Source organism: Callospermophilus lateralis, chromosome 3 (assembly GCF_048772815.1).
Source record: "Callospermophilus lateralis isolate mCalLat2 chromosome 3, mCalLat2.hap1, whole genome shotgun sequence".
NCBI classification, from domain to species: Eukaryota; Metazoa; Chordata; class Mammalia; order Rodentia; family Sciuridae; genus Callospermophilus; species Callospermophilus lateralis.
Window position 1 is genome coordinate 109,460,678 of NC_135307.1, and position 20,234 is coordinate 109,480,911.

Sequence of the window (20,234 nt, forward strand, 5' to 3'; positions counted from 1 at the left end):
GAGACAGGGTCTCACTGAGTTTCTTAGGGCCTTGCTAAATTGTTGAGGCTGGCTTTGAACTCATGATCCTCCTGCCTCAGCCTCCTGAGCTGCTGGGATTACAGGCATGTGCTACCACGGCTGGCTAGGTTTTTTAATATTTTTTTTACAAAGGGTTTTGCATAGCTTCTTTTGAAAATACAACTAAAATACTTTCTCAAAATGAAATAGCCAACATCTTCAAAAACATATTTTTCAAGTCTGTGATTATGCTATGTTTTTTCAAGAAAAGATTCATTTAGAATTATGCTTTTTTTCCTTCAGTGGCTAACTTTACCAGAGCAAAAGAATCACTTACCATACTATTATTGAGATTCTTGTCGACTTTACAGAATGTGTGTGGTGGACTTTCTCCCTTACTGGGTATAATAATACATATGTCTGTGACAGCCAATGTATTCTGGGTCACATTTTCAGAGGCTCTTCGATAAGTGACATAAATCCTTTGTGATGAGGTACTGCCACTAATATTTGCAGGATGCCCATAAGGAGTACTTTGAATAATTTCACAACCCTGTTTCAATCTTTCTTTCCAGTCATATAAAACCCTAAAAAATAAATAAATAAATACACAAAGCACCCTTAAATTTGAAAAGTTATATTCTCAGGCATTATAAATTCATTCTAAAATGTAGAAGTGTGGCACACTGTATTAGATGTATTAAATTAGACAATTAGATTGTTTATTAAAACCAAGCATCTTCTTTAAAAAACCAATGTACATTTTGGCCAAAGTTAAAATTTTACAAAAGGTTACATGCCCAGACAGTATAGAACCTTCTTGCACATTTTTATCTCCAATATATCCCTCATCTTTAAGAGTGATATATTTTTAATTTCTCTAAGAGTTTAATTTCTCCAAGAAAAAGAAAAATAACTTCAAATATATCTTTAATAAGAGTCTGTGTGAAAGGGCTGAAGATAGTAGTGGTAGAGCACTTGCCTGGCAAGCCCAAGTCCCTGGAGTCAATCCCTAGCACCCAGAAAAGAAGGAAAAAAGGCAGGGTAAAAGACAGCTTTTTTCTTCTTTACTCTGTGTGGTAAAATCATAAGCTTTTAATAAACAACAGGCCAACCATTATTTTTTTAAGTCTTCCAAACACTTAAGGCACTTGGGAACACCAAGAAAACTTCATACTTACAGATTAGGTTATTTCCTCACAGAATTCACTAACTTCAGAACGAAGTCCTTTACATTGGTCAAAAAAAAAAAAGTTTAAAGCTCTACTACTTTAAATATGTCTCTGATTTTGATATAAAAATCGTTATAACAGGCAACATCTTCAAAATCAATCAAAATTCCTGGAAATGCCATTATATAAACAAATTTAATGCCAAGAATTGGTCACATTATTTTTTCTAAAAAAATTATGCCTTCCTAAATAATTATAATTTCCCTTTTTATCCTGGCTCTCAACAATATTTTACTGAAAATTCAGAGTTATATTTGATGTTCATTCACAACTGTGTTAACTTTAATGTTAGCTTAAGTGCTTGGTTTTCCTCCTTTTGATCTTCTTTTTTTTTTTTTTAACCAAAAGAAAAAGAGGAACCTAATAACAGAGAAGATACAAATGAATTCAAGTTCCTGCCAGCTCTTATTACCTGTTTTATTTTAGTCAATACTTAAACTTCTCTGAGCCTTATAACTACCACTTAACTATAAAATCAAACATTTTAGCTTCAAAGGATATTATAAAAGAAGTGAAAAGATAAGCCACAGAATAGAAGAAAATATTAACAAACCATATAACTAATAAGGGATTGTATCTAAAATATGTAAAGAACTAGTACAGCTCAACAAAAAAAGACATCCCAATTAAAAAATGGGCAAAGAGGGGCTGGGGATGTGGCTCAAGTGGTAATGCGCTCGCCTGGCATGCGCGGGGCGCTGTGGGTTCGATCCTCAGCACCACATAAAATAAATTAAAGATGTTGTGTCCGCCGAAAACTGAAAAATAAATATTAAAAAATTCTCTCTCTCAAAAAAAATGGGCAAAGAATTTGAACAGATATTTCTCCAAAGACACACAAATCTGCGGAGTAAGCACATGAGAAGATAAGATACTCAACATCATTAGCCATCAGATGAATGCAAATCAAGACTGCAATGATTTATCATCTCACACCCATCAGGGCAGCTATAATTTAAAGGCAAATATGAAATATTTGAAACCCTCATACACCACTTGTGGGAATGCATAATGGTGGAGATGCTTTGGAACATTCTGGCAGTTCCTCAAAAAGTTAAATTCAGGATTACCACAAGACCCTAGCAATTCTACTCCTAGGTTTTTTTTCACAAAAATGAAAACATATGTCTACATAAAAACTTATACATGATTATTCAGCAGCATTATTCATATAGCCAAAAAGTGCAAATATCCCAAACATCCATCAACAGATGAATGTATAGATAATGTATGAGCCATATGATAGAATACTATCCAGCCATATGAAGGAATAACGTGTAGACACATACTACAACATGGATGAACATTGAAACCATCATGCTAAGTGAAAGAAACCAGTCATTAAAGACTACATATAGTATTATTCCATTTGCATGAAACATTCCAAATAGAAAAATCCATAAAAACCGAATGTAAAATGTGATTGTGTAGGGCTGAGCGGTTAGGTGAACTGGGAAGCAACTTCTACAAGTACAGGATTTCTTTTGGGCATGATAGAAATGTCTAAAATATATTGTGGTAGTGGTTGTGTAACTCTGTGAATATATTAAAAACCCACTGAATGGTGTACTTCAAATGGGTGAATTTTATGCTATGTAATTGTATTTAAGTTGTTACATATATTAAAAAAAAAAGTTCAATACAGCACCCTAAGTAAGGCTCTAATCTACCCCAAGATTCTTGTTTGACACATAGTTAAGCATCCATCTAAAATCATTATAATATGCTTAAGGTATTACGTCCATATAAACTAAAAATATTAGAGACAGGCAGAGAGAGAGAGAGGGGTGGAGGGTAGTACACAGAGAATAGAAGATTCTGGATGTAAACATGTCTTTTTTTTTTTTTTTTTACAGCTACCATATCTCTATTAATGAACTAAATGAATCACTAACTTTAAAACCTACAAGTATATTATTTGGATCAATAACTATAATTCATTTTTAAAAACTACTTACCCCAGGTCTGTAAGTGGAGGTTTATCTCTTCCTCTTCTATAACAAAGGTAAATCTGGGGACCCACAAGACTCCCATTATTGAGATCCGCTGACAGTCCGGTTGGAGTAACATCAATGCACACATAATCCCGTGGTACTTCTTCCCCAAGAGATTTAATAATAACTGAAACATCTGTGATAGGTTCTTTTGGTTTAGCTACTTTATGACAGGCATCATTGAAGTGAATTTCTTCTTCAAGAGGTTTTGAAACATCAGTTAGTCCTGCTACAACAAAGTAGTCAGCAACCCGAGGTCCCTTGTCTTCAATCATCTTCCATTACAGAAAGTACATCTAAAAGAAAAATCAGAGTGGTATGGTACTATATTAAAGATAAGTGGTTGGTGTACAAATAAGAACAACAAAACTATTAAAAGAGTAGTAGCTCCAAGCACCACACACACAAAAAAAAAAGAGCAGTAGGATCTCTCTGATATTCATATTAGCATTATATATTTAACCTTTATAAGTAAAGAACATACATTTTTGTAAGAATGATTATCATCAGCATTTTGTTTATTATAAAAATAATGCATTAATTTCTAATTTTAGCTGGGCATGATGATTCATTCCTATAAACCCAGAAACTCAGGAGGCTGAGGCAGGAGGATCACAAACTCAAGGCCAGCCAGGCTCAGCAACTTAGTGCAGCCCTAAGCAACTCAGTAAGACCCTGTCTCTAAATAAAATACAAAAAAGGGCTGAGGATGTGGCTCAGTGGTTAATCACCTCTGGGTTCAATCCCTAGTACCAAACAAACAAAAACAAAAAACAAATAAATAACCACTAGCACAGGAAGATAATAGTTTGTTTCAATCAGACCCTGGGCTGGGTTGAATTTAGGCCATCTTCGGGCCCCAGGAAGCTCCATCTGAGAAATTAAGAATAAAAGTGTTCTCAGGCTATTGATATCCCTGGGACAGCAAAGCAAATGCAAAATCATTCTAGGTCTACTCAACACAAGTTTTCTATAATTTCAGCCCCTATTCTAAAAACACACAAGGAAAAATCCACCATGAATGAGTCTCAGCAAACAGAAGAATTTCAAATAATAAATGTAGGGAAGAGATTATAACTGTTAATATATGCACATAATAAATTCAAAGGAAAATACACAAAGCAAAATTTACCATATTTGTAAACACTTTAATAATAAAATCTTCTCCAACTGTCAATTATCATTTAACCTTATTTTTTAAACTAGGAGAATACAGTAAACAATACTGTCATTATTCATATACCTCTATTATTGGAAAAATTTTATCTGAAACAGAATTTCCCAGCCCATGTTTCAGAAGTTATAATTAGTTCCTACAAATGAAAAGAAAGGATTCCAAGGACAAATAAATTAGGTATATATACTTTACACCTCTTTGGAATATTTACTATGTGGCAGGGAATAGGGGTAAGAGAATAACAAAGCTCAGCAGTCATTTGATAAGGTAGCTGATTGACCTGGCTTAACCCAGAATTTCTGTAGTCTATTTGAGCAATGAATCCTGTTTTACCCCTAACAACAAGAAAAACCCTTACAACAAGCCTTAGAAAATGCTAGTTTGAAGTAAATAACTGGGGGCTGGGGTTATGGCTCAGCGGCAGAGCGCTCACCTAGCACATGTGAGGCCCTGGGTTCAATCCTCAGCACCACATAAAAATAAATAAAGATATTGTGTCCAACTAAAAAATAAAAAAATTTAAAAGAAAGTAAATAATCTTTCCCATGGACAATAAAAAGCTTAGGGCAAAGAAATTCTTTTGTGTAATATATGCTTACTTGTTCATAATTACAACCATTTTCATCACTATCCCAAGCTCATTTTATTTTCTATATTACTAATATCATGAGTTTCCAAAATTCCACCACATTTCTTATAATGTGTATTCACTGTTTAAAGATACTCTGTAAATTCTCTATTTTCTTAGAAAGTGAGCCTAAATAAGGATTAAATGTTCCCACTTATTTTATTAAGATGTTACTTAATAAAATAAGATGCCTTATATTTTATTAAGATGGCTCCCATGCAACAATTCCTTTACACACAAGTGCTAAACTTTTCAGATACTCCTCTTAGACCAACATTAAGATGAATGTAATAATCTGTTCTCCTGAGGAGACTGTTAAATGCCAACTCATTACTCTCAGGTGACTGCATAAAATATATGCTCTAGCAAGCAGCAGTTTTAACCAGTTAACAATCAATTTATTTTTAAAAAGTAGTAAAAAAAAAAAAAACCCACAAAACTACTTTTTTTAGTTTTTACCTAACTTTTTAAATCCACTTCATTAGCCTTTAAAAACAAATTTTAATGGCTGTATGGTATTTTATTTTATGGCTAAACATTACTGATCTAACTTTATTTATTGCTGGTCATTTATAACTTCCATATATTTTGCTAATATTTTTAAATACTATAAGTAAATAACCCTGAACATAAACTTCTTGTCACAACTCATTACTTTATAGGATAAATTCATTTAAGTGAAATTATTAGATCACAAATTACATTGTCTCAGAGTTTATGTGCTTTTAAGTGTCTGTGAATTTTAAATTGTAAGTCCTTGATAGATAGTGGTCTTAAAAATTACTTTGGTATAGCACTTTCATTATAACAAATAAATTAAAATATGTTCCTTTTTTCCTAGATTCTAACTTCACGTTATTTAAAGTAAAGAATAAAATCACTATGCCATATAATAGTTTTATGTGTTGCTGTGCAAGAAAAGGGGAAAGAAAATGGAAATAATACCACCATGAAAGCATAGATATTTATAAGCTTTTCTGGAAAATTATTACCTTAGCTTTGGAAATAAACAGCTATTATACTGATAAACAAACATTTTTGAGAAACGGATATAAAAATTGCTTTCCATTACATCTCCCTGGTTTACAAATTTTAATAATTTTATTTCATTCACAATTGAATATGGTAAATAATGAATAAAAGAGAACAAGGTTTTGTTCTTTACCAGTAAATATAAGAAAAAAATAGAGCATTTGGGGAAAGCAGTCCCAATCACACATGAAACCTAGACTTTTAATATTATCATCAGAGCAAAAATTTCTACCCAATTAGGAGGTAAGTTTAAATTCATTTTTGGAAATTGGGGATCAAAAAAAACTGTTGCATTTAATCCAACAGTTCTCTAAATAATAACAGTAATATAAAACCCTGAAATAACTTAACTCAAGCTAAAGTTACAATAACACATCATTAATCAATGATAGTTTCAAAATTGTTTGACATGCTATAAATAAGATATTCATAAGATATAGATATCCATAAGACAGATATAGATAAGATAGATATAAATATTCATAAGATAGATATAGAAAAGATACTCGTAAGATAAAATGTTCACAGGAGTCTTAAATTTCAGACACCTACTTAGCTAGTATTTCACTTTAAATGACATTTATTTTCTTTGAAAACAGAACAGGTATAAGAGAACTAACCTGGAAAGTCACTACAAGAAGCTCTTACTCATTCAGTAACTAATGAAGACTGGTTTGTTTTACTCCCTTTCTACCTCTGAAATTCTTTTTTTCTTTTTAATTTTTTTTAGTTGTTGATGGACCTTTATTTTATTCATTTATTTATATGCGGTGCTGAGAATCGAATTCAGTGCCTCACACATCCAAGGCAAGTGCTCTACCACTGAGCCCCTGAGATTCTTTTTTTATTTCTTTTTTCATTAGTACAAAATAGTTAAGCATTTGCTACCTAGGTTAATTCTAAGGACAAGAAAAGGCAAGAGTAAAAAATCAAAGGAAACATTTTAAAAATTAAAAAACAAGAAATTCTGCATATAAAAAGTTTTATTAAATTATTAACTATTACTGCAATGCCAAAACAAGTAAAACCCTTCCAGATGGGACCTGCTAAATAATCACAAATTCATTTATATATGAAAAAGGCAGATAACACAATGAACCAGTTTAATGCTCCCCCCACATAACCTTCAGTTTGCTTAAATAAACTGGAAAATTTTTTCTGCCTATTTACATAATTTCCTAGTTATTCCAGCTCATCTTATCAAAACTAGTCTCTCCATTCTCATTGTTTCTAAACCTTAATTTTTCGTCCAAGCAAGGTAATTTAATCTATTATCTTTTGAATATAGCTTTGCTATTTTCCTCATTGACTACATACTATTTCCTCTTTCTAGCTGATATATGTTCATATTTTTCAAAAAACTTCAAATGGATTTTCGTTTCAACTTTATGAATTGTACAAAGCACCCAAGTAAAAGGACTAACAATAATTTCATTCACAATAACAAATCAGATTTGTATTTTACCATGTTTCCAAATATTTAAGAACAGAAAACATTCTTCTAATCTTCATTCAGCTACAGAGAATATAAATATTGAATTTGATTTTATAAGCATTTTCCAAATTATTATAATTGGTCCTTTCCAACTTGAGCCCAACAGAATGGCTCCCACAAATAAGGGTGGCAAGAAGATGAAGGACTGTTCTGCAGTCAATGAGGCGGAGACCCAAGAATGCACCATCAACATTCACAAGCACATCCACAAAGTGGGCTTCCAGATCTGGAAATTTGCAGTAAAGGAGATGGGATTCCAGATGTGCACACTGACACTGTGTTCATCAAAGCTGTTTGAGTTAAAGAAATAAGGAATGTCTATAATGTAATTCACGTGCATCAGGAAAACATAATGAGTATGAAGATTCACCAAGTAACCCCTATACTTAAGTAACCTATGTTCCTGTTACCACATTCAAAAAGCTATAGTCAATGTGGATAAGAACTAATTGTTGATTGTCAAATAAAGTTATAAAGCTTCAAAAAAATTGCTATAATAATCACAACTATACTTAAAAACTACACAGCATTGCATCAAATACAAATATACACTGTAACCACTATCCCACTATTCCATTCCCAGATAGTACCCAAAATACTATAGGTAGGTGTTTTAAAATATTTATTAAGTGAATGTTTACTATTTTACTTATTTACTTATGTTTAATTATTTATAAAAATATTTATTAAGTGAATGTATACTTCCTCAAGTATATTATATTAGATGTAGTATCTTTTTTCCCTACAATTCAGAATCATTTTTTTAAATCTCAGTTAAATATTATGGTTACTGACACAGATCAGCTAGATTTGAGTCTGTAACTATAACCACCATTATCAAGGCCCTAAACAAAAAGTAAAATGTATTGAATAAGTAATCTATTAATTGAATTCAATTAATTTTTAATAAATACTTATTGAGATGTGACATTATTCTAAGAGGGGCCACTGCCTTCAAAGTTTCTTGTGTAGTTCTACCTTTCCTCACCTCTTTGTATACTTTTATTCCACTTCTATCCATCTTTTCTCCTATCATCCCCCCAGATGCCAAGTGCTTGCTTCACCCCGCCCAAAGTTTCCCTATCAGTCTCTCCCCAGAAGCCCCATGCACAGAAGTTACACCTACTTTGTTTTCTCTTTCCCCTACCTCCTTGAAAACTGGCAAGTCCTTCAGCATCAGCATCCCATGGAGATTTTTAAAGGAAAGAAATCTGATTTGCATATCATTCTTAAGAGGACACTGATTTTTTTAAAGGTTAACCCACCCAAGGCAAACTTGATTTTTTTAAAAAGTAAGCATTAATGACACATATTGATGGACTATGTGAAGGAGATTTCCTGGACAAGAGGGACTCATTTATCTACTTTGGATATAATGACTTTAATACCTATCCCCAAGAAAAAATTAACAAGAAAATCAAAACATACATGTGTAATTTAACAGCTCTCTTCTGTGACATAACTAACCCCTGATTTATAACAACAACAACAACAAAAACTTATAATAGGAATAATTGGCATTTGGAAGGGAAGGGTATCTCATTACTAGTTATAGTCCAACCCTTCATTTATAGCCAAAGAAACTGAAAAACAGAAGGTGGCTTACAGAAGGATTTTGGATAGTTAGTGGCACAGCCCCAGCAAGAACTTAAGTCTCTTAATCCAGTATTCTTTACATTGAGAATTTTGCCTCTAACAAATAGTATTATTGAATTAATACTAATCCAAAGGACATCTTAAGGCATCTTCTTTCAATAAACTATTCTGTGTCACTTGTTACTCATATGAAAAACAAAAACTGCTCACACACTACTGAAGGTTTCTGTCTGAATATCAGATTTTAATTTGTGAATCCTGCAGGTCTCAGTTTTAAAAATACTGTATTGACAATAAGAATTGAATTTAAATTAATTTCAATCCAATTATTTCTTTTTAGTGAAACTATGAATAAAGTCCCAAACATTTTTAAATAAAATGATTACATACTTTGTTTTCATTTAATTAAGAAACAATAAACAGGGCTGGTATTGTGGCTCAGTGGTAGCGCTCTTGCCTAGCACATGTAAGGCACTGGGTTTGATCCTCAGCACCACATAAAAATAAATAAAAATAAAGTTATTATATCCATCTACAACTAAAAATATATGTTTTTTAAAAGAAACAGTAATTTCCAAATACCAATTCTTCCAGACAAGTGTATATTTGAAAAAAAATCAGATAAAGAAGAGTAAGATAGAAAGTAAAAGAATAACAAAGGGTACAAAAGAGTAAATATGTAGAGTATTAAGGAGTATGAGATTTTTTTATAAAACACCTATTTGGGGGGTATTTATGTGTGGTATCTCATTCCTGAAAGAAAAACACACACATGTAAGACACCTCAAATGTAAACTCAAGCAACTTCCATATATATAAAACATGTTTCAAGGAAGCCGATGCCCAAAAGTACTTTCTCTTTATACCTTTTAAATGGAATCAGTTTCAAATCCTTAACAACAGAGATAATAGAAATCTCATGAAATAACCAGTTTTCTGAGCAAGTTAATAAGCCATGTTGCATTATAGAATTTCATATGCCATTATCATATTTTCTTTAAATTGAATAACTTAGTAAGTTGTAGTTATGAGAAATTTTAAACACCAAATATAAAGATGTGCAACTAATGATATCTTAAGAGGATAGCCAGACCAATTGTATTGTGCCAATTTACTGTAAGTTAGCTTTATAATGCTAGTTATAGCTTTATAAAGGAATTTCAATAAGAGTCAAAATTTCTACAGGAAAACAAGTACAGAAATCACAAGCATATCAAGAGAAAGAAACCACAGCTTTACCCAACCTGGATAAACTATTAATGACAGGGAAATGGCAACAGAAAGAATGGTAACTTTAATTGCTAACTTTGGTAATGATTAACAATTCTAAATAATTTTGATTTTCTATTTATCATAGAAGATGAGACTAATATAAAACCCGTCACCACATAAAGTGTTTGCAAAGTTGTTTCTACTAATATAGAAAATATATCAGTTTTTGCTTTATTTTCCATACAGGCATAAGAAAATAGAATAGAAAATTACTAGAACATCTTTGATTGTAAACATTAAGTTATGGTCCACAGAATGATATGTCAAAGTGTGTCCTGCAACTACACGTTAAACCATGTCTTTCAACACAGGTGTCCTCCAATAACCGTTTCATTCTTCATTCAAAACACTCATTCAAAACTTTCATTCTGAGATAACTGTAGATGCATATCAGTAGAGAGAAATAATAGCAATGCCTTTTACTTAATCTTTCCCAAGGTAACATCTTGCAAAGCTGTATTACCATATCAGTTAGAATACTGACAATAATACAATTAATCTGTCTTATCCTTATTTCCACAGTTTTACTTATATTCATCTGTGTGTATTTATATTTAGTTTTATTAGTTATATCACATGTACACAGTACCATAGATCCATCACCAATGTCAAGACACAATGGATTTCCATTATAAGGATCCATGGTGTTGCCCTTTCACAAGCATGCACACTTCCCTCTGGACCCTCCATCCCACTGCCCCTAATCCTTATGGAATAGTATATTTTTATCAGAAAGTATATATAGCATATGAAAGGAAAACATGATGTTTCCCAGAGCAACACCTCCCTACAAAATGGGTGCAAAAACAAGACAAAGCACAAAGAATAAACACACATTGTGTGGAAAGACTTACTGGTCAAATGTACAGTCATCTAAAACGTTCACATGAATATAATTATGCAAACAAATATACAGACTTATACATGTACATAAAAGATAAGGAAAACTGAGTGATCATCTACCAAAACACAATGAAGACCAGTCTCAGTTCTGAGATAAATTTTCCTAGACTGGAAACAAGCAGAATATATTAACAACTCCAGTGAGGAGTCCTAGACATACAAGAACATAAGTCTTATACTTTGTTCAAGACCAACTCTGTCTCTCACCTGGAAATTATGTTGGAGCTGAAGTAGCTAGTATTGTCTTGAAAAGGATCTATTCTGGACAAAACAACAGACTGGAAACTGAGTGTTAACATAAGATACCTCATCTCTAAATAGACTATAAACAATTCATAATGCAAGAACCCTCATCTCTCTTTTTTGAAAAATATTTTTAGTTGTAGATGGATACAATAACTTTATCCTTTATTTTATTTTTTTACATGATGCTGAGGTTTAAATCCATTGCCTCACAGGTGCTAGGCAAGTGCTCCACCACTAAACCACAACCCTAGCCCCATGCCTTCTGATTCCCTCACTCACATAGCAGTTATAAATACAAGGTAGGTGTGTAAATAATAAATGAATGAGGTCAGCCCAGTAGGAAAAAAAAATAGGAAAGTGAAAATACCATAGAATCAAGAGGATTTTAGAGCCAGGAAGTTACTAGGAGATTTTGTTTCAATTACTCATTTTATAATTGAAGAAATTTTATAATTAAATATAACAGCTTGCCAAGACCAAATAAATCAATTTATGATTTAATTTTCATGGCTTTAGAGTTCTACTACACCATGATTCATATTTAAGAATGGAAGAGAAGAAAGCAATTCCTTGAGGAGACTAGTATGTTAATTAGTGCAGGTGGGTTTTGATGAACAAAAAGTAAATACCTAAGTGGGAAAGGTTAAACTGATTGAAATGAGTAGGACAGTTAGCAGGTAAGGGAAAAAAAAAAAGAACAAAGACAAAGGAGTAAGATGGAAAAATAAGTTGAATAAAGAGATATGGTAAGAAAAGGAATAAAAAGGATGAGGAAGAGAAGTTATAAGAGCAAAAAAGTAAAATCTAGTGCAGAAATGGGAAGGAGTAAAACAGGGCATGGTGGCACATGTCTGTAATCCCAGCTACTTGGGATGGATGCTGACGCAAAAAGATTGCAAGGTCCAGCCCTCCCTGGGCAACTTAGGGAGACATCTCAAATAAAAAAAGTCTACAGATGTAGCTCAGTGACAGAGCACCCTGAGTTCAATATCCAGTATTCAAAAAGGGGGCCAGGCAGGTGGAGAAAAAGAAATGGGAAGGTGAAAGGTAGAAAATTATTAGAGAGGGATGGGGAAATGGTTTCTGGAAAATTTTTAATGCTTCATACATTCTTTTAAAATAAAGAAACTATGAAATTTATCGTTCCCACAGTGAAATCAGATTGCCTATAAGTTAGTAACAAATGTCAACTACTAATCTTGCAATGAAAATCTATTCATATTTGGTACTATACATGAAATACAAATGTACAGTGTTACCAATTTGGAGTGAAAGGGAAGTCTAGTTTTAAATTTCCTCCTTGCACCATAATCTTTTACTTAATTTCCCATATGCATACCACCCTTCATATTGCAAACTTCTTACTTGCTCATGAATTATCAAATACATTTGTTAGCTATACCTAAAATGAATTGTTGCCAACAGTGGAATCTGTTTCTCTCAAATAACATGGAATGTGGTTTTTCATCTCTAAACTTCACAACCATTTAAAAACTACTCAAAACTGTATATCTACTTTTTTGAAAAGATATTTAAGGTTTATAGTTCTGTTGCTTAATGCTGAATATTTCAGTCTCTTCAATATCTTATGTCACCACCCATTTAAATAAACTTTAAGGGCTGGGGCTGGGGCTGAGCGGTAGAGCGCTTGCCTAGCACGTGCAAGTCGCTGGGTTTGATCCTCATCACCACATAAAAATAAATAAAATAAAGGTATTGTGTCCAACTACAATTTAAAAAAATTAAAATAAATAAATAAATACACCTTAAGAATTAAAATCCCTTTCCATTTTCCTCAAAAACTGTAACAAATACCATGGTAACTGAAAAAGACACTGAAAATTTATATACTTGAAAACAACTTTGAGAATTCTATTGCCCATCATATATATATGGGCAATTCTATTGCCCATCATATATATATAAATTTATAAATATATAAATTTGACCCAGCCCTACTTTATCACTGAGTTTCTTCAGCCCTTTTCATTTTGATACAGAGTTTCACTAAGTTGCTTAGGGCCTTACTAAGTGGCTGAGGCTGACCTTGAACTTGTGATCCTCCTGCCTCGGCCTCCCAGTGCCTGGAATTATAGGGATGTACCACTGTGCCCACTTTTGTTACCCCTTCCAGCTAATAAACATATAATTTTTAAATTCTTAAGATCTACCATATGATCTAAGACTATAAGCAAACACTTAATGTGGAAAGAAACCCAAATGTCTGGAAGAATCATTAGCCTGGAGAATAATTACAGCAATTTAACTTTGAGATACTATATAAAATTCAACAAATGTGACACCAAAAAAAAAAGACATTTAACTTGGGGCTGGGATTGTAACTCAAGAGTAGAATGCTTGCCTAGCACATGTCAAACACTGGATTCAATCCTCAGCACCATATAAAAATAAAAAATAGAATAAAGGTACCATCTACAACTAAAAAAAAGACATTAAACAATGCTGGTGTTACCTAGGGAAGTGAGCACTACTGACAATTATTAATGGTACTGTGAATTAGAATTTTTCTAAAAAGTACTTAAAACTGGTTTTACTCTTTCCAGCGAATTCTATTTTGATGAAATCATCTCAAGAACATATCTTTTAGTTGCTCTCATAGCAGTTGAGAGTAGAATAGTGGTTACCAAAGGCTGGGAAGAACAGGGGTGATAGAGGGATGGGAAAAGGTTGGCCAACAGGCACTAAGTTAAAGTTAGATGGCTTGAGAAATAAGTTCTGGTGTTCTCACCATTTTATTTAGTCATCCCACTCTTAGGTTTATACCCAAAGGACCTAAAATCAGCATACTACAATGATGCAGCCACATCAATGTTTATAGCAGCTCAATTGACAATAGATAAACTAGGGAACCAACCTAGATGCCCTTCAACAGATGAATGGATAAAGAAAATGTGAATATATATATATACACAATGGAATATTACTCAGCCTTAAAGAAAAATGAAATTATGGCATTTGCCAGTAAACGAATGGAGCTGGAGAATATCATACTAAGCAAAATAAGGCAATCCCAAAGAACCAAGGCCGAATGTTTTCTCTGATGTGCAGATGTTAATTCACAATAAGGGGGAGGGTGAATAGAAGTATTTTGGACTGGATAGAAGGGAGTGAAGGAAGAGGAGGGGGCATGGGAGTAGGAATAATAGTAGAAGGAATCGAACATTATTACCCTAGGTGCATATATGATTACATGACCTATGTAACTCTACATCATGTACAATCAGACAAATGACAAGTTATACTCCATTTATGTATGGTGCAACAAAATGCATTCCACTGTCATGTATAAGTAATTAGAACAAATAAAAAAAAGACTGAGAAAAAAATTCTGGTGTTTACTGAACAGTAGAGTGACTATAGATAATGATGACACACTATACATTTCAAAAAAAAGGGAGAAGGGATTTTAAATGTTTCACCACAAAACAATGATAAATACTGGAGGAGACAGATACACTTACCCTTATTTAAACATTATAAAATGTATAAATAGCAACTTGGGAGACTGAGGTAGGAGGATAGTAGTTCAAAGTCAGCCTCAGCAACATAACAAGGCAACTCAGCGGGACCCTGTCTCTAAATAAAATATAAAAAAGGGCTGGGATGTGGCTCAGTGGTTAAGTGTCTCTGGGTTCAATTCCTGGTACCAAATAAATAAGTGTAAAAGTATAAATTTATTGAAATACCACATGGTACTCCACAAATATGTAGTTTTTAATTTCAATTTTAAAAAATTCAGGGCTGGGGTTGTGGCTCAGTGGTAGAGCCCTTGCCTAGCACATGTGAGGCACTGGGTTTGATCTTCAGCCCCACATTAAAACTGACTAAATAAATAATAAAGATATGTACAAAAGTACAAAATTCAAAAATACAAAAAAAAATTTAAAAATTAAAAGTAGTAGAAAAAAGTGTTTTCATCAAACTATTAGTCTAAAGATTATTTACAACTTAATTTCATTAAGAGATTCACAGAATTTCAGAGTAGAAAGGGACCTCAAAAATCTTGTGGTTCAATCTGATTTTGTTGATGAAGAAATTAAAGTTAGGAAGGCTAATTTTTTTTTTACATCTTAATTTTTTAAAATTTTTATGTGGTGCTGAGGATCGAACCCAGTGCCTCACGCATGCCAGGCAAGTGGCTACCACCTGAGCCATATCCCCAGCCCCTAGGAAGTCTAATTTGACTTATCCAAAGTAGCACAATTCAGCAGCAGCAGAGCAGGGCCTGAAATTTCTTATCCCAAATTTCTTGCTACTATACCACGTTGACTATTCCACGAAAAAACAGTGTCCCAGAAGTGACAAAGACAAGCAGATCAGCTTAGTGAGGCTGGATGACACCTTGCTCTCTAAATATTCTTATGACCAGACTAGCCCTAACAAAATGTTTCTCCTATTCTTTAAACTCCCTTAACCTATTTTCAGCATCAAACCAATCTCCAATGTACTAGTTCCACTAAATGCTGATTGTTCTCAAATTTCTCACCTGCCATGTCCTATCACTGAGATCCAAAATACCTACCTAATAATACTATATAAATATCTATTAGCCAAAACAGAATTCTTTCTTTTTCTTTTTGGTACCAGGGATTGAACCCAAGGGTTCAACCACATCCCCGCTGATCCACATCTCCAGGCCCTTTAATACTTTATTTTGAAACACGGTCTTGCTAAGTTGCTGAGGCTGGCTTCAACCTTCAATCCTCCTGCCTCAGTCTCCTGAGCTGCTAGGATTACAGGTGAGTGCCACCATGCCTGGCCAAAACATAACTATTTCTTTGGCAACTCTCCTTCAGGCCCAAAGCTATTTCCCCACCACAGACATACTTACACCCTATAAATTCACCAGGAAGGGTAAATTTGAACCTGGGATGTTTATGCCATATTCTCTCCTGCCTTGTTTTAATTTTCTGAACTTAGCATTTTCAGCTTCTAACATACTATATATTTTATTTAATTAAGTTATTTGTTTATTCTTTCTTTCCACAAGATTGTAAATTCCATGAGGGTAGGGATTTTTCTGTTATATTTACTACTGTATAACCCATTTATTTGTTGAATGCGTGAATGGAAAAAACCAAAGTGTCAGCAAAGAAAACAATCAAGAATCTGAAGACACAGCCTACAGAACAGGAGAAAATCTTTGCCACCTGCACCTCAGATAAAGCATTAATCTCCAAGATATATAAAGAACTCAAAAAAACTGAACAAAAAATAAATAAGTAACTCAAACAACAAATGGGCAAAGGAACTGAATAGACACTTCACAGAAGAAGAAATATGAATGGTCAACGATATATGAAAAAATGTTTGACACACTAGCAATTAGAGAAATGCAAATTAAAACTACACTGAGATTTCATCTCACTCCAGTCAAAATGGTAATTATCAAGAATACAAATAACAGTAAATGTTGGTGAGGGTGTGGGCAAAAAGGTTCACTGATACATTGCTGGTGGGACTGCAAATTGGTGTGATCACTTGGAAAGCAGTATAGAGATTCCTCAGAATGGAACCACCATTTGACCCAATTATCCCACTCTTTGGCATATAATCAAAGGACTTAAAATCAGCATACCATAGTGATGCAGCCACATCAGTGTTCATAGCAGCTCCATTCACAATAATAAACTATGGAACCAACCTAGGTGCCCTTCAACAGATGAATGGATAAGGAAAATGTGGTACATATACACAATGGAATATTAATCAGCCATAAAAAATGAAATTATGACATGTGTTGGCAAGTGAATGGCACTGGAGGCTATCATGCTAAGTGAAATAATCCCCAAAAAACAATGTTCTCTCTGATTTGCAGATGCTGACTCACAATAGGAGAGGAAAGGGAGAAGTGGAGGTTCACTGGATTGGACAGGGGAAACAGGGAGAAGGGAGAGAGGATGGGAATGGGAAAGACAGTAGAATGAATGGACATAACTTTCCTATGTTCATATATGAACACACGACCAGTTTAATTCACATCATGTACAATCATAAAAATGGGAAGTTATACTCCATGTATGTATGATATGTCAAAATACATTCTAATGTCATGTATAACTAAAAAGAACAAATTTTTAGAATAGCAAATTAAAAAAAAAACAAAGTGTCATACCAAAAGGAATAATTTTTAAATGTGGAAGATAAGATTAAATACCACAATGAAATAGATATTTACAGGGGTCTGGGGTTGTGGCTCAGCAATAGAACGCTCGCCTTGCACGTGCGAGACACTGGGTTCGATCCTCAGCACCACATAAAAAAAAAGTAAGTGAAATAAAGGTATATAAAAAGAAAAGAAATAGATAAAAACAGAAACATAGATAAATTCTTTAAATTTAGTCTTGGGTGAATATAGTAAAAAATAAAGGAATCTGTGCCAACACAGCAATGTATAGACTAAAAACATATGCCCAAAATAGCACTTTTGTTTTCAAAGATATATTCAGGATAATATATAGAACATATTAAAATAAATGAAGCAAAAAGAATGGGAATGAAGATGAGTAGATAAAGAAAAATGAAATTAAAGAGGATCCTGAACAAGTCAAGGACTGAAGTACAGCCTAAAATGAGAAACATGATCAAATCAATTCTTTATAGCAGAGGCACACTCACCCTACTTCCCCACAAAGAGGTACTAACTACTTTTTAACTATTTTAGCAAAACTCAAATCAGCATGACCTTGAGAAGAGCTAGTTAAGTGTTAATATAAAGGAAACTCCAACTGGAATAAGCTAAAGAGACAACTGGAGGTGAGGAATTATAAGTAATCCTTTGGAGGAGTTTTGATATAAAAGGGAGCAAAGAAATGCAACGGTAACTGGTAGAAGATATGGAATCAACAAAGGGCTTTAAAAACAATGAATGGAAATTAAGGGAGGTATGCCAATGGCAACCATTCAGTAGAGAGAGAAAATTAGAATGAAGGTGAGAAAGAAGATGACTGGGAAGATGATTTTAAAGCAAAAACCTTGAGAAAGTGTGGGGGAATAGGATCCAAACCACAGACGGTCTAGTCTTAGAGGCAAGAATTTTATCTTATTGTAAGAAGAAGCTATCCATAATAAATATTTATATTAATAATTTTTATGAACATACAGAACTTGGTTACATGGGCTCTTAGTTGTTTTGGGGTCATGAATCTCTTCAAAGATCTAATTAATTTTAGAGAAACTTTTCTCCCCTAAAATACACAGAGATGTTTAGATAAAACTTTGCATACAACTTGAGGCGTTCACTTAGCCATGCTCACTCCCCCAGATAGTCCATATACAAGTACAGGGCTTTCTGTTTTTGTTTTAGATTTTTTTTCCCTTTTTTTTTTTTTTTTGCAGTTCTGGGAATTGATTCCAGGGACACTCTACCACTGAGCTACACCCCCTGCCCCTTTTATTTTGAGACAGGATATCACTAAATTGCCTAGGCTGGCCTCAAACTTGCAGTCCTCCTACCTAAAACTCTAGAGTTGCTGGGATTATAGGTACAGACCACTGTGCCCCCCTTTTAAGTATAACACATATAGAAAGGAGTACAGTTCCAGGAATTATCACAAAATGGCCATACTATCCATGATAAACACCACCCAGGTCAAAAAACAGAGTATTAACTAGTAACAGGAATCTCCCTCCAACCTTCCCAAAGAGAACCACTCTTGAATTGTAATACTAGTTTTATCTCTAAATTGTATATAAATGAAAAACTCATACAGCACACACTTTTTGGTCTAGCTTTTTTCACTTCACAATGTTTTTGAGATTCTGCCATATTCAAACTCCTAGAAATAGTTTGTTCACTTTGGTTTCTGTATATAGTTTTTCATTTTAAATATATACAATTTTATTTATCCACTCTATTAATAGACACCTGGCTTGATTCCAAAGTCACACATAAAGCATCTTACACGTCCTTTGATACACAAGCACATGCATTTAAAAAAATACTAAGAATGAAATTGCTACCATATGGGATATATGAACATTCAGCTTTGGTAGACAACACCAGTTTTTCCAAAGTGGTTGTAAGACCTCATACTTGATGAAAACAATGCCTTAGAAATAAACACCTCTATCATTTTTAGTAAGCAGAAACATTCCTTTGAGCTGTCTAAAATGTTGTTTTGTTGTTCTTTTTTTTTTAATTGCTGAATACAACTACATAAACTGTAAAAAGTAGTGAGGTATAGCAGTTATATGTTCTGCAATCAAATCCTAGTTCCATCCAGTGTTAGATTATCAGATAAGCAAATAAGCTTGTGCTTATGTACGGGGGGGGGGGGGGGGGGGAACGGGGGGCGGGGGGGCTAAAAAAAGTTAAAATTTAATTTAAATAATTTGATTTAAATAATTAAATGATGAGGTACAAATTTTAAAAATAAAAAATTTTTCTAATGCTGTTATCTTTTGTTTTTTTTAAATATATATTTTTAGTTATAGATGAACACAATGCCTTTATTTTATTTATTTATTTTTATGTGGTGCTGAGAATCCAACCCAGTACCTCACACATGCTAGGCAAGCAAGCACTCTACCACTGAGCCACAACCCCAATCCCTTATCTTTTGATTTTTCTAAGGTTTAGTACTAAACTGTTTTGAGTTACATTACTGGTACCACAATCAGTTCAATGCTTAGTGAT

At 33.4% G+C, this 20,234-nt stretch overlaps 1 protein-coding gene across 3 annotated transcripts in view; it reads right to left on the reverse strand.

Moving 5' to 3' along the window:
- Dennd4a (DENN domain containing 4A) overlaps positions 1–20,234 on the reverse strand; it is a 113,732-nt gene that overhangs the window by 76,693 nt on the left and 16,805 nt on the right. For all 3 annotated transcript variants that reach the window (XM_076850969.2, XM_076850967.2, XM_076850966.2), the window contains exons 2-3: positions 3,191–3,522; positions 338–587 (exon numbers count right to left, since the gene is read on the reverse strand). In XM_076850969.2, the coding sequence (XP_076707084.2) occupies positions 338–587; positions 3,191–3,501 (561 nt within the window). In that variant the 5' untranslated portion in view covers positions 3,502–3,522. The remainder of the gene's footprint in view (positions 1–337; positions 588–3,190; positions 3,523–20,234) is intronic.